Source organism: Sebastes fasciatus, chromosome 20, assembly GCF_043250625.1.
Source record: "Sebastes fasciatus isolate fSebFas1 chromosome 20, fSebFas1.pri, whole genome shotgun sequence".
Lineage (NCBI taxonomy): Eukaryota > Metazoa > Chordata > Actinopteri > Perciformes > Sebastidae > Sebastes > Sebastes fasciatus.
In genome coordinates, this window is record NC_133814.1 from 13895114 (window position 1) to 13909511 (window position 14398).

Below are 14398 nucleotides of genomic sequence, written 5' to 3' on the forward strand. Positions count from 1 at the left end.
TTACAAACAGTGTAGAAACAGTGTCATCAATACACCTGCTGAAGGAGCTGTTACCCAATCTGAGGACAAAAATTATTTTATTTTACTTTATAGATACCCAGCTGGTAGATGATGGAAAAAGGTTTAAGGACAGATCTACACACCCATTCCAAACGTCTCATCATTGTAGACGTTGATCGCCTCATCTTCCTCAGCCATGACCTGCAGAAGCCCACAGTCCATACTGGTCCCATCCTCTCCATCACTCCACTCCTCTCCATTCTCAGGCCACTGAGGCTCGGACACCTTGTCAGCCTCCTGTGGGGTTAAAATATAGATCATGACTGCAAAGAAGCCAAAGCAGAAACTTCCAAAAGAACACACCAGGAAATGGTAACTTCTGTAGAAAAATCACTGTATCCTACTTATTTATGAAAATGTAAGATTTCCACAGCCATTGTAGACCTATATGCAGGGTCTGAAATTAACCTTTTTCCTCACCTGCCACTGTGGCAAGTCACTAAACGTTTCTACCGGCTACTCAATTTTCTGCCACTTCTGAAATCTAGGTAGAACGCTTAAAACTGTAAACACTGAGTCAGTGGTACCAGACCGTAGAATTATGGAATACATCATGTAACCTTAATGCATGACTATATATGGTAACACTTCATTTTACAGGTCTGCAAATTTCATGGTAATCAGGTGATAATTACCTATTTTAAATTTCTTTGGAATTACTGCCAAATTACCCCAAATATTTACCTCAAAAATGTATAGAAAATGACTTTAGTATACACATTATTTAATGATTATATGCTAAAATAGTATTTAATGGTTAAAATAGGCCCCTAGCCTTGAGAAGTGGCTTTGTGCTGCTCTTCATCGGAGGTGGAAAACCAAAAATAATAGAAGACACTTGTGATCAGGCACAAATCTCACCATTGTGTGACTTATTGTCTAATAAGAAAAAAAATAATTACTATTCTCTATTTACCAGCAGACATGGAAATAAAGCAAATCAATTAACTTTGTATTCTTTTTCCTGGAAATGTATTCAATGAATTACCAGTTATTGAGAAATAATAAAATTTTGCGTTTATAATAAAGTAATTTTCGATACATTTTGAGGTAAATATTGGGGGTAATTTGGCAGTAATTCCAAAGAAATTTCATACAGGTTACTTGCTAATTATCACCTAATTACAGTGAAATGTGTGGACCTGTAAAATGAAGTGTTACCATATATTTAATTTAAGCTTTAGAATTGCTTTTAAAAAAAGAATATATTTCTTAATATAAGGAAAACCTGTCTGCCATGGTGGCAGGTGACCTGACATTTTCACCTGCTACAGCCAACATTTATCCTGTATTTATTTGGCATGTGGCAGGTGCTAATTTCATTCCCTGCCCATATGCTAATTTAGCATGCTATGAATTCAGACCTGTAACTCGCTCAATACAACAATATTCACACTTTAAAAAGCAGCCAAATGATAAAGACTTACTTGTTGCTGTTCCGAATCACTCATTGTATATTTTGGGACTTTTTTTTTTACACTGGACGTCGACGGGGTGACTTTCTTTCTCCTGCAAAGTTACCTGCTGTCTCTTCTCTTCAGTCAGCGAGGGAGGCTCATTAACCTTTAATTGAACTCACCTGTAAGCTGCAGAGGCGGCGTGACGTCATCACGCTTCACTTAGCTGTCAGCTCCACTCTGCTGTTTGCTGTTTGTTGCAGTCTATGAATATTTTATGTGTTTTTTGAATTAGTTAAAGAGTTTATACTAATTTTAATTTTTTTTTCTTTTAAAATAAAGCCTGGACACATTCAGGATGCAGACATTGATTTTGAAATAGTTATACTCGAGCTCAAAGTGGTGAGTGAACAGTGACATCTAGTGGTCAAAGTTTATTATAACACTTTATTGCAGCATTAAAAACCGTTTATGCTCTATTGTTAACCTTTCTATCTTAGTAGGGAAATTTAATATTCATAAAGCTAAATTTCTAAAATTAACCCCATCTTTGAGGCTGTTTTTAATTGAAATTGAATGTTATTTTGAATCTCTTAAATTTGTAACAAATAAGAAATCCATGTCAGTAACTAAATTAGATCAAATTTAATTAAATTAAATCCATTAAATTAATTTCTAACTAATTAAATTATTAGTTAGAAATTAATTTGATGGATAGATATTAGTTAAGCCACTTAGTTTTCTTCCGCAATTATTAATCAACCTTAACCTTCATTCACAAATGTGATAATAATAATAATGATAATAATAATTATTATTATTATTATCATTATAATTATAATTATAATTATAATTATTATTATTATTATTATTATTATTATTATAAAAACATACTCACAAATATATTTTCTTCTGTTTTTTTGTGAAGCCTGAAAATTATTTTTTAACTTCTTTGGACTGTTCTTTACACAGACTTACCAGAGCCTTTGCAATGCCATATTGTTTGTATTATTATTATTATTATTATTATATATAAAGGAATAAAGTTCTGGGTTATTTGTCCAGCTTGTACTTCCCATATAAGTCACTGTTCTTTGACGTTTAAGGGATGTGTAGACTTGAAACTACCTCAAAGTTGCTTGGTTTAATTAGAAATAAAATCAAGCATATATATATTTTTTTCATCTGTTCTCACATTTCGTAGTTGATCCCGTGATTCATTCACCCATGAAACAGCATAACAAGTTGTGTTCTCCTTTATTTTATTCTTTGGAATTGTTTTTGGCAAATTGCATAGAGCAATAGTGAAATAGTAATGCAAAATATCTGACATTAAACATATGAGAGCTTACACAAAACATACAGTATATAGCAGTCAGCGTACAATATATAAATGCAATTGCAGTGGCACTTATACTTTTTTTGCAATATAAAGCAAATATATTAAAGGGGATTATTTTTTGCACAACAGTACAATTCCTTCACTGAAACAGTTTCTCTTCTACCTTTGGCAAAAGACTTCAATTTTCAATATTCAATTTGAATCAATACAGTATATAAAAGACTTACATACATGACAAAAATCATTTGGCATCATTTCTTTTATCTGTCTAACTAATACTGGAGCTGTATTTCACACTGCCAGTCAAATGCAGTCCATTTTTATAGTGAAATAAACTAGTAAAATTAATTTGGTTGGATGATTCTCTTTTTATTCCCCTCCCTCTATCAACTCTTATATTCTTAAAACCAAGAAAGAGACCAGCTCCACCCTCATTCCCGCAGTAAAAAACAAACAAATTGAGAACTCAGAGTCATACAGCTTCTTCACTTGGTGACCCAGAGGAGGAGGAGGAGGAGGGTGTCCTCAACCAAAGAGTTTGATGAAGCAGGGGTGGCAGTAGGGCTTGTTCTCCTGCTCCTTGAAGCAGCCTTTGCTCAGCGGCTTCAGGCAGAAGTGACACACGAGGTGGTGGGGGTGGAACTTGGCCCCCATGGCGGTGACGCAGCGGCCCAGGATGGGCTGCTGGCAGGCCTGACACATGCTGCCGCGGGACTGGTGGTAGTGGGCCTCGCACAGCGGCTGACCCTCGTGTTCGAAGAAGCTGCCGTTGACGAAGGGGCTGTAGCACTCCTGAAGAAGAGAGACGCAGCGAGAGTCAGCTGCAGCACAGAGCCCTGACTCATGGAGCAGTAATTAGACAGCTGCCATGTGAAACGACAACTTTCTCATGACATAATTCCAACTTATTTTTAGTTTTTTTTTGACATGGTAGTTTTACTGAAAGCAGGAACACCCTGCTTACACAAGTTACACACATGAACACATCATAACCACAATCTGATCTGTTGGTCACTTGGTTGTGGGTTAAGTGCCTTGCTCAAGAGATCATATGAAACAAATATTAGTTCATTGGTCTCAGAAATGACCCATTTGCAGTGCCGTAGCAAGGATTTTTAGAAAGACGGGTCATAAATTCCACTTCTTCTTATTATTATCATTATCATTATTATTATTAGGGCTGTCAAAGTTAACGTGACAATAACGTGTTCATGCAAATTTGTTTTAACGCCACTAATTTCATTAATGCATTAACACAACTTCTGATTTGTATGTCGTAGCGGGCTCAGTTTTAAAGCTAGAGTGAAGATACTGGTATCATATGAAACTAGAAAAAACCTAAGGAATCAATTCGTATCAACCATGTCATACTAGCTAGTCGTGAAGGAGACTAAATAATGCTCCAAACTTACCCTAAATTTTGGCGAGGAAAAACTGGAATGGCCATTTTCAAAGGGGTCCCTTGACCTCTGACCTCCAGATATGTGAATGAAAATGGGTTCTATGGGTACCCACGAGTCTCCCCTTTACAGACATGCCCACTTTATGATAATCACATGCAGTTTAGGGCAAGTCATAGTCAAGTCAGCACACTGACACACTGACAGCTGTTGTTGCCTGTTGAGCTTGAGTTTGCGACCTCTAGCAACCGTAATCATTATGACAGGAGCAAAAGACAAAGTCACGTAAAACTCCATATGGGGTAGAGGTCGGGGGCGATGGATGGGACACAAAACACAGTACTTTTACCCAGGAGGCCGTGGTTCGCATCCCGTAATGTTTCATTCAGTTTTTACGTGTTAAAACGTGTTGCTTTTAAGTTTGACTTTCATTTTTACAATATAGTAAGAGTAGCAGGCCCCTACTGACCCACATCTATGAGGATTATAACAACTGACAACGCACATTTAATGAGCTGATAACAGTCAAATTGGGTGATCATTGAAAGGAACACTCACCCTACATACGAAGCATTGTGGGTGCCAGAGAGAGTTGAGAGCTGAGATGTAGTTTTCCAGGATGGGCTGGGTGCAGCCTTGACAGCGGGAAGCAAACAGAGTCAAGAAGCACTGCTGGCAGTACTGCTGACCATCACGGTCGTGGAAACCTGCAGAAGATACGGCCACAGTTTTACACAGTTCAAGAGTTTCTTTGATAAATGTTAAATTAACTGGATGATGCCGTGGAAAAAAAATTTTCTATGTGACTCAGATCTGCGGAACATAAAACTTTAATCAATTTATAATGGTTTATGGTTTTATTGATGTGAGTTTTTAAAGGCTGACAGCATTGTTCTGCTTTAAATTTGGCCATTTTCATGCCAAAGATTCAGCGTTCCCCCTGAATTCTTGGCAGGGTGCAACTGCCTTTACAACAGAGCATTAGCTCTCCTTTGAAAAACCATACAAATGTTTTTAGGGGGGTTAGCAACTGTTTAATGCAAGGTTAGAGAGATTTCTATTTATTACAAACTCTGGAACAGATTATAACCTTAAAATGAAGGTTATGCAGTGCTTTTTTTAGGTTGTATATAAGTATGAATTTCACTGTTAACAGTTGTGTGTTGAACCCAGACAGGATACAATGTGTGCCGCCCATTACCTTCCTCTCCAAACGCCCGGCTGCACTTAACACAGCAGAAACACTCTGGGTGCCAGTTCTTATCCAGAGCGGTGACCATTTTCTGAATGACAAGAGGAATGAAAAGTTAAATGGCTTCAGGCAGGTTTGGGTATTGATTCGAGCTCTTCATGCCAAATTAAGTCTCTCACGTTTAGGATGGGCTTGTTGCATTGCGCACAGTGAGGGGAGAAGAGGGTGAAGTAGTCCGACTCGCAGTACGGCCGTCCATCCTTCTCAAAGAAGTTGCGACTGCCTAACTCCGTTTCGCACTCGGTGCACACAAAGTGTTCTGGGTGCCACACCTTCCCGAGAGCCGTTACCACCTGCACGAGGAAAAAGTCAAAAGTTGATTAATGAACAGCATCCTTTGATGATTACAGTAACTGTAACTGTAAACAAAGTCCTGACCAACCTAGTGCTACAGGTTTTAACTATCAAATATTAATAAAACTAAGTTGTCATGTCTGTATAGACTTATTCTGATAACTCACCTGTCCTACGACTGGCTTTTGACAAGCCGAACAGTTTCCTTTGGAGGATGTTTGAACTCCTTGTCGGCTCAGGTCTGACTGAAGCAGCCCCAGCATGCTGTCCAATGAGCCGCCGGATGAGGCCTGTGGCGGCGGGGCGGTGGGCTGCTGCTGTGGTGCTGCTGTCACCACTGGATTAACGGGTGCAGCTGGCTGGGAGAAGAGAAAGAAAAATGATGGATGACACATCTGCCTTTGGGATTTTAGTTCTCCAAGAGCGTATCATTAATCTAGATTTGCCATAATAGACAGTGACTGTAATGATTTCGAAATCCAGATATGAGGCTGTCAGAGGCACAGCAACCGAGTATGTAGTGTGTTTGGCAAAAGAGGAAGAGGGGAATGGGAAGAAAGTGGATGAAAGAAGAAGACTGATAAAAATACTCAAACATTGCCTCAAAGTAGCGTTATATTGTGTACTTTTGGACTTGTTTTGTTGTATAATGATGTATAATTTCTGTTAATAAGTGGCTAAATATAGGAAATGTAAAACTATGAATTTGAGAAATTATGTGATGACATGAAAAAACATCAAGTCTGTGAGTTCATCAGGACAGCAAGGTGTTATTCAAAGTCAACATTTTACCCAATTGTTCAACAATCTAAAGGTGCAGTGTGTAGGATATGGCGGCATCTAGCGGTGAGGTTGCAAATTGCAACCACCTGAAACTTCTCCTGTGCCAAGCGTGTAGGAGAACTGCATTCTAAGCTAACGAAAACACAATGATTCATATTTTCGGGTGATTATACACTAAAGAAAACATACTTATTAATATTATATTCCATCAAATCCCCCTAAATCCTACACACTGTTCCTTCAAGGGCAAAACCCCATTGTAGAAGGGGCAGAAATATCAATTCCTCCACTAAAAGTAGTTGATGGGAATGTAATACAACCACAAAACGGGTTGCATTTTGTGAGAGAAAAGGCCCTGGTCATAGGCTACGCACACATTTACTGCATGAGGTCATTCATGTTTTTTCTCTGGAAGTTGTCTCAAGTATTTCTGTAAAATGTAGGAAAGTCATCTTTTAAACAAGACTAAGACTCCACAGCGATGCTAGCCACTCTATGAAACTATTTAGGTATAGCGGTGCTTTGAGCTAAATGCAGCATGCTTATATGCTAACATGCTGAAGTTTAGAAGGTTTAGGTAGCTATAATGTTTACTCAGTTTACCGTCCTAGTTTTTCCGCATGCTGACATTTAACACAATGTGCAGCGGAGAGAAATGTCATTAGTTTTGCTGGTATTTCGTCGTAAACAAAATAATATACGAACTATCATAACAATCCATCTTATGTTGTTATCAAATGGTGGGCTGAGCTGCCACGCTTTGAGCCATACTGCTACCATGATTAAACCAGGTACGTATCAACATTTTGTTGCTATCAGTATAGAGGAGCCCAAGAGTCACGGAAATAATAATAAAGCATTTAATTGATTAATAACTAATTGTACAATAAAAGTATGAATTAATACACTTGTTTATAAATTAATTTATGATAACAGATTTTTAAATTCCATTATTTATTTATAAATTCAACAATGTATTTTTTAAATGATGTACTTATTGACTGTTTTATGGTGTTTTTGTAAATCCCTTTTTAATTTGAACTATTTATTGATTTCATTTGTAAATTCTTTTTAATAGTTCTTCTTTTTATTGTCCATTAAAATGTCAAATAACAAATTACTTTGTAATTTAGCCCATTTATTCCTAGTTTAATAATGAATTTGTAAACACAATTATTAATGCCTATTTTTATTGTAGAATTCGTTATTAATCAGCTTTATTGCTATTTCCGTGACTCTTGTGGTCCTCCATATATCAGTAAAGAGTATGCAATGGAGAAATGCTCCTTTATAAAACTCACGGTTCCCATAACCTGGTGCTCACGCTTGTTTATAACCCACAGCTGGACTGCACACTGGAACCAAACAAACTCAAAGCAACAGAACCACTTCCTTTGCTCACATGCCGGCACACTGACGACACACTGGAGAATGACTGCATTATCTACCGTACCAAATGTAGATCTGTAGCTCTGACTTTCAACTATCTGAAGCTATTTGTGAGGCTGGAAAATATCTCCACCGAGACTAATTTCCATCTTCTGACCCACATTAATCTTCAGGGCCTATCCGGTGACTGATTTATACCAGGAGGCATATGCTGTGGCCAGGCCGCCTAGTAACAGTGAAGTCATCATGAAGTCAAGTGAACATCTTTTTGAAACACAACCATGAATCAGCATGAATCAAGCCTGGAACAGCTGGGAGTCAATAGTGGAAAAAGAGCAGCATGCTCTTGAAGTCACATTATGAACACAACAGTGGATTTACACTAAATGTTCATGCTGTTGTGTGTCTCTTACTGTGCTCTGGACTCTGAAGTCGGACAGGGAAGCCATCAGTTTGTCCAACTCCAGCGTGGCTGATGTTGCTGAAGGCTTTGCAGAGCTAGAATACAAAAGACAATTATTGTTTTAAGAACCCACAAAATACACTATTTCATCAGATTTTACTTAGAATATTGCCCAAAATGTAACAGATTGGGAACATTGTTAAAGGGATAGTTTGGGTGTTTTGAAGTGGGGTTGTATGCTCATGCTCATATCCTGCTGCAAATCAGTTGATGGACACTAAAACTGACCTGGAATAAGTGTATAAAATTAAAACAGTATCTCTCTGTATATGCTGCAAACATAATTCACAATGCATTGAGGATTATATCTCGTTTTGTTAATTAAGATGCACACTTTTTCATCAAAATGTTGAAATATAGTAAAAAATGATAGCGTTTGCACAATTTAATTTGAAGTAAACTGTCTTATCATGATTAATTCTGCTGCTCTCCTGCTTGTGGAAACTCTACAGTGAGTAGTTTGCATTCACTAGGACTTGGATTTGACTCAGTTGATTAGATTTGGTACCTGGAAGAGGAGGTCGTGGCCTTATCCTTAATCTTGTCCCTCTCATCTTTCTTAGAAGAAGGGAACTGGGCCAGGATCTCATCTGATGACAAAAACAAGGTCATATATTAGAAAAGATTCACCTAAGAGATAAAAACACAGGGATATAACACACACACACACACACACACACTAACCTGTGATGTTGAACTGGGTGGCGTTCAGCTCCTGTAACAGATGGTCCAGTTCACTCAGACCTCCTCCCAGCAGCGAGGAGGAGGAGAAGGCCGGAGTAGGATCTGCTGTGCGTGGAGAGCGCGGTTTACACACTGTGCTGCAAGAAAGACAAAACAGGCGGTGTCCAAAATTAACACAGATTATGAAACATCCCGTCACTAATGTGGTTGGCGTCTTCACGGTCACTGTGTCGTGACTCATGGGTGACTCTTGAACTTTGTCTATTCGGAAATGAGTCAGGCAGCAGAATACTCTCATCTGTCTTTAACAGTGGTTTAAAGGGATAATTTGGGTGTTTTGAAGTGGGCTTGTATGAGGTACTTATCCATAGTCAGTGTATTACCTACAGTAGATGACGGTCAGCACGCCCCCATTTTTGAGAACCAGACAGGAGTACAAACACAGGAGCAAAACAATTATGGTACCCATACTACCATACTATTTAGTATGCCAGAAAAAAGATTTAGTATGTCCCAATACATAGTATGTCCAATGCAGTATGCCAAAAATACCAGGACGTCTTACTACATTCAGTCGCATTTTGTAGTATGTAAACCAGCATGCCTTTCTGGCTATTCTGACCCACAATCCTCTGCGCAAGAGAGCCAAAGTTCAAGACGCAATGTTATGATGAAGTAGTATGTCCCAAATGTATGCATACTGCATGCAGCAGTACGTACTTTGCAAGATCAGCTGCAGTACTAAAAGTAAAAAGAAAAAGTATGAGATTTGGATTGCAGCGGCAATGTACTGTACTGTATTTTAGCCACCAAAAAGCAACGGTCACCTAAAAAGATCAATATCTGTATAAGTGTACGCTTTACAATATTTCCACCGCTTTATATTGCTGTTAGACAGCCTTTTCCTTCTCCTTTCCAACGGGGAACTGAACTGAAAGTGAAACTTATCTATGCTCTCTCCAAAGCCACCAGATTCCATTGACAAAAACAGTATAGATATTCATATATAGATTCTTTTAGGTGGCTAAAATACATTTTACTGCTGCCCCCGTCCACAGCAGCACATTGCTTTACTCCCACGCTGGTACTCCTGTCTGTTTCTCCAAACTGGGGGCGTGCTGACCGTCATCTAGTGTAGGTAATACACTGACTATAGATAAGTACCTCATACAAGCCCACTTCAAAAGACCCAAACTATCCCTTTAAGATCCAAACGCACTCACGGTCAAAATGGAAAAAATGACAAATATAGGAAAAAAACTTGAATGTGGTGCCTAGTTAGCTTTGGGCAGATATTTCCCCATGCAAACATAATGAGAGACTTGAGTGAGTCACTTTCTCTCTGATGTAAAATAGGTAAAAAAAAAGAAAATGAGCGAGGGAGTTACCTGTATAATTTGTCTGGGTTGGAGTTTTGGGAAGATTTCATTGCAGCAGAAACAGTCTGAGAGACAAAACAGAGGAAGCATTTCAGTAAAGAAGATGTTATCAAAGCGGCATGAACTCACAGAGAGTATTTGTAACCAAAGTTCAGAGTGTTTAGATAACGTTATAATGAGAATCAGTGAGACAATGTGTAGGAATCCCTCCCTGGCAGCTAGTTGTCTACCTGCTGTGGTGTGTAGGCGGGCGGCGGCGGCCGGGTTTCGGCGGATTCCTGGGGTTCAGCTTCAGCATTTTGTGGAGGGTCAGAGGTGAGCAGGACAGGACACCGAGCTAGAGGAGAGCCGGTGTTTTCCAGATCGGCGAGGAGGGCATCTGGAAGGGAGGGACGGAATATAAACTGATATAACAGCATGAATGTGATGGTTAGATTTACTACTACTTATTAGATTGTGAGGATGTATAATATGTATCTCTATATTTGTATGGATGTCCCTGATGGTGTTATCAGTTAGTTTATGAAGCATCAAAGGGAAACAGAAAATAGAAATGAATTAAGAAATGGATTTAAAAAGCATGCAGTGCAGATGGAGACGAAAACTGGATGTTAGACAGAACATGTGAAGTTAAGTAAATGACGGACACAGTGAAACACATGCAAACACATGCACAGGCAGTTACGTACCAAACACAACAATACGAGGACTGAGAGGGTAGTTAGGTGGCTCAGGCACTCCTAAAGAGAGACAGACAGCCTGTGTGATCAACAGTACAGCAGCAGCATATCAGCCCACACGTCAGACTGGACATGGAGGACACTGAGCGTCCTCAGTCAGAGGACAGGACTGTCAGACAACCCAGAGATAATCCATCGGCACGGTGAAGTTATTAGAACACACAAATTTATCCAAGACATGCCAGTATGGAAGGGAAGCAGAGGAGGAAGAGTGTTTGGTAACTGATATCTAAATCCACTCCGCCCCCACGTCACTCACTGGGAGCTGTCCAGAAACTAAACTTGCTCGAGGGTTAGCCGCTGCATGACATCATTTAGTGCTGACAAGCTCGTGTACGTGCAACTTAAGGCAAAAGCTGGAGTTTGTAAAAAAGTGGGCTGAACATGAGTAATTACAAACTCTGTGTTGTAGACGAGAGGCTGCTGTTTTGGTTAAATGTCACTGTTTTTACCGGGTTTACACAGATTTAACCTTTCAAGCTGGTGATACAGTACTACTTTAATCAGATGAGCTAAGGCTGCACAATTAATCGAATAATAATCATGATCACGATTTTGGCTTTCCACAATTATATGAACACGATTGACTGTGATATTGACGTTTAAAATGCTCCGCTCATAGAAGTCTTATTTTGATGCAAAGATTTGTTAATTAGCAGGAATGTAGCACAAAAAAAATAAAAAGCAGTGCTCTGTTGATTTTATATATTTTATTATTATTTAAATTAAATTAAATTATTGTTTTATTTAACATATTTAATTTAATTTATTAATATTTAATATATTAATAATATAAGTGCAATGGGACGTTTAAAAATAAAAGCGTATCTTAAGGATGATGACATGTATCCATGATTTCATTGACATGAAATTCGTTGACATTGGATCGTTGATTGTTGAATCTATATATATATCGATCCATATCGATGTATCGTTTAGGGCTGCACAATCAATTGAATATTAATCTGCATCACAATTTTGACATTCCACAATTAAATGATCATGATCCACAGCGATATCGGCGTTTAAAATGTGTGCTCTGCTCATAGAAAAATGCGCTGCATATCAAATCAAGCGCTTCCTAAACTAATAGCCAGCCACCACTAGGGGTCGATCCAGATGTTTTGGCCTCACTTTTGAGGAGTATCACAACATGGAAATGAAAGCTCTGTTTGTTTAAACGTGAAAGTGCAATTCAAAATATTTTGTCTCTATTAATGAATAATCGTAATAAATAATGATGATGATAATGATCTCAATATTGATAAAAAAAAGAATCATGATTATCATTTGGGCCATAACTGTGCAGCCCTACTAGTATCGTTACACACCTGCTGATCTACTGGTACATCCTTGACAGACAGGGCGATTGTCAGGAGCACATGGTTACAGTTAGAGCTTTTAATAAGGAGCAGTCCCTTGTTAAAAAGCTTTAACTCTAACTGTGGGCTGAAGACCTCATCACTCCACACATCACTCCGCTGTTAGCTTTGCTTTGGTTTGTTTTGGTAACGGCAGATGATGTTTTCCAGCGTCTCTGAACCTCTCAGCTTCTGGTAGCCTTTGTACACGAATGTCATGGATGTTTGATGAACGCTTGAGCTAATCGATTAGACTGTTTTTAAACATCTGTGGCGACCAGTTGTTGTGTGACATGATGAACATAACCAGTCTAGCCTGCTATTAGTTCATCCCGGTTGTGGTCACCTCTGCGACAGATGATTCACACTTCTGGTACGACCATGTGGTGAGAAACTTGTGCATATAGCTACTACTTGCCCTCCTCCTCCCTGCTGTGTGCCTCTAGTCTCTTACTCACACACACTCACACACACACACACACACACACACACACACACACACACACACACACACACACACACTCGTACAGACTGAACTGCTCATATAAGGAGCTGAACTTCTCTCAATGGGAATTCTGACCATATTTAGAGCGGCCTGTCGACTTGTTTGTCTTGGCCGAAAGCCTCTCTAACAAGTGGTCTCTCTCACAGAAAGGCCTCGGCCAGACCCCAACACGTAAACTTATTAGACAACAGCGTAAACCCGAGCGTCCCGAACATGGCCACCGTCTGACTCACCCCAGTCACCCAGTAACTCTCTCTCCGTGTGCAATCCAATCCAGATGTGCCCAGATGTGCTTGGCTACATCGAGCCATTCCTTCCAGTAGTGCTTGTAAAGCATAAATCCCCTAATTCTGAAGTGGACAAAAGTCCCTGAGAGAGCTCAAAATGGACAGCGGATGGCTTTTTCTATTTTCATTGTGGCTTTTTTGTTGAAATAGCAGCGTGGCCCCGGGGCTATTTCAGGGCCTCTATCTGACACACACACAGTCAGCTTCTCATAATGTTGTTCTGAGAGAAGAAGAGAAGAAATCTTCCTCTTCATCAGTAGGAAGAAAGACAGAAGCAGTCATGCTCCCTGACGCTGGTCACACACACACACACAACCCTCTTTGATGTACTCTGTTGAGCATTATAATGTGTCTCTTCTCTCCATCTCCATCCATCGCTGCTGACTTGTTCACATGGACGGATGGGGGAAGCCCGCCGTGGATCCTTTTTTAATCTAATTTACTGAGAATTTATTGAATTTGCAGGGCATGCACGACAATGGCGGGCGGCTGTGCAGACACAGAGTAAATATGGTACCAGTTCTACCTGTGTGAGTATGTGTGGCTTGAAAAGGTAAACACAATTATGCAAAAAACATCTTTTAAATCTCAGAGGATGGGAGAACACTGGACAATACTCATCATAAGACAGGTAAAACCCTTGTGTACAATGTTTTTTTACACAGAAATTGTAAGATTAGTTATATTAAAGGATGTGACATTGCTTTTTCTCTGCATTAAAATGTTCTGGCAGCCTTTACATTACAGCTCCATACATGTCCTTGTGGACAGAAAAGGAAATTCTCCTCCTCTAATGACTGCCAAAGAGCTTATTTCCTCTGTTTTGGGCACACCACCCCTTCCCACAGAGATCACCCTCCAGATATCTCAACATGTAGTAGAAGAACAGCACTAATGCTCACCCAAGTCGTCCATGATCTGATCTCAGCCGAGTGTTTTCCTCTCTGTGTGGCACAATAGAGACGCAGACAGCATTAATAAGTAGTGATGGACGCGTAAAGAGAGACTATTGTCTGCGTCGGTCCTGGATAACTTCTTGGACACCGTTATCCGCCAAGAGAG

General features: G+C 39.4%; 2 protein-coding genes across 3 annotated transcripts in view; both read right to left on the reverse strand.

The window, feature by feature from the left end:
- patl2 (PAT1 homolog 2) overlaps positions 1–1644 on the reverse strand; it is a 10133-nt gene extending 8489 nt beyond the window's left edge. The window contains exons 1-2 of the mRNA XM_074620239.1: positions 1488–1644; positions 144–297 (exon numbers count right to left, since the gene is read on the reverse strand). Coding sequence (XP_074476340.1) covers positions 144–297; positions 1488–1511 — 178 coding nt within the window. The 5' untranslated portion in view covers positions 1512–1644. The remainder of the gene's footprint in view (positions 1–143; positions 298–1487) is intronic.
- Positions 1645–2697: 1053 nt separating this feature from the next.
- Positions 2698–14398, reverse strand: LOC141758288 (transforming growth factor beta-1-induced transcript 1 protein-like). 2 transcript variants are annotated; one of them, XM_074619516.1, is made up of 12 exons: positions 14239–14398; positions 11133–11183; positions 10674–10822; positions 10453–10508; positions 9065–9201; positions 8889–8970; positions 8331–8415; positions 5913–6104; positions 5571–5744; positions 5401–5482; positions 4758–4906; positions 2698–3591 (listed from the first exon to the last, which is right to left on the reverse strand). In XM_074619516.1, the coding sequence occupies exons 1-12, from the start codon at positions 14249–14251 to the stop codon at positions 3325–3327; spliced, it is 1437 nt and encodes a 478-aa protein (XP_074475617.1). In that variant the 5' UTR covers positions 14252–14398; the 3' UTR covers positions 2698–3324. The 2 variants fall into 2 exon arrangements, with proteins under 2 accessions (XP_074475617.1, XP_074475618.1); XM_074619517.1 differs by lacking the exon at positions 11133–11183.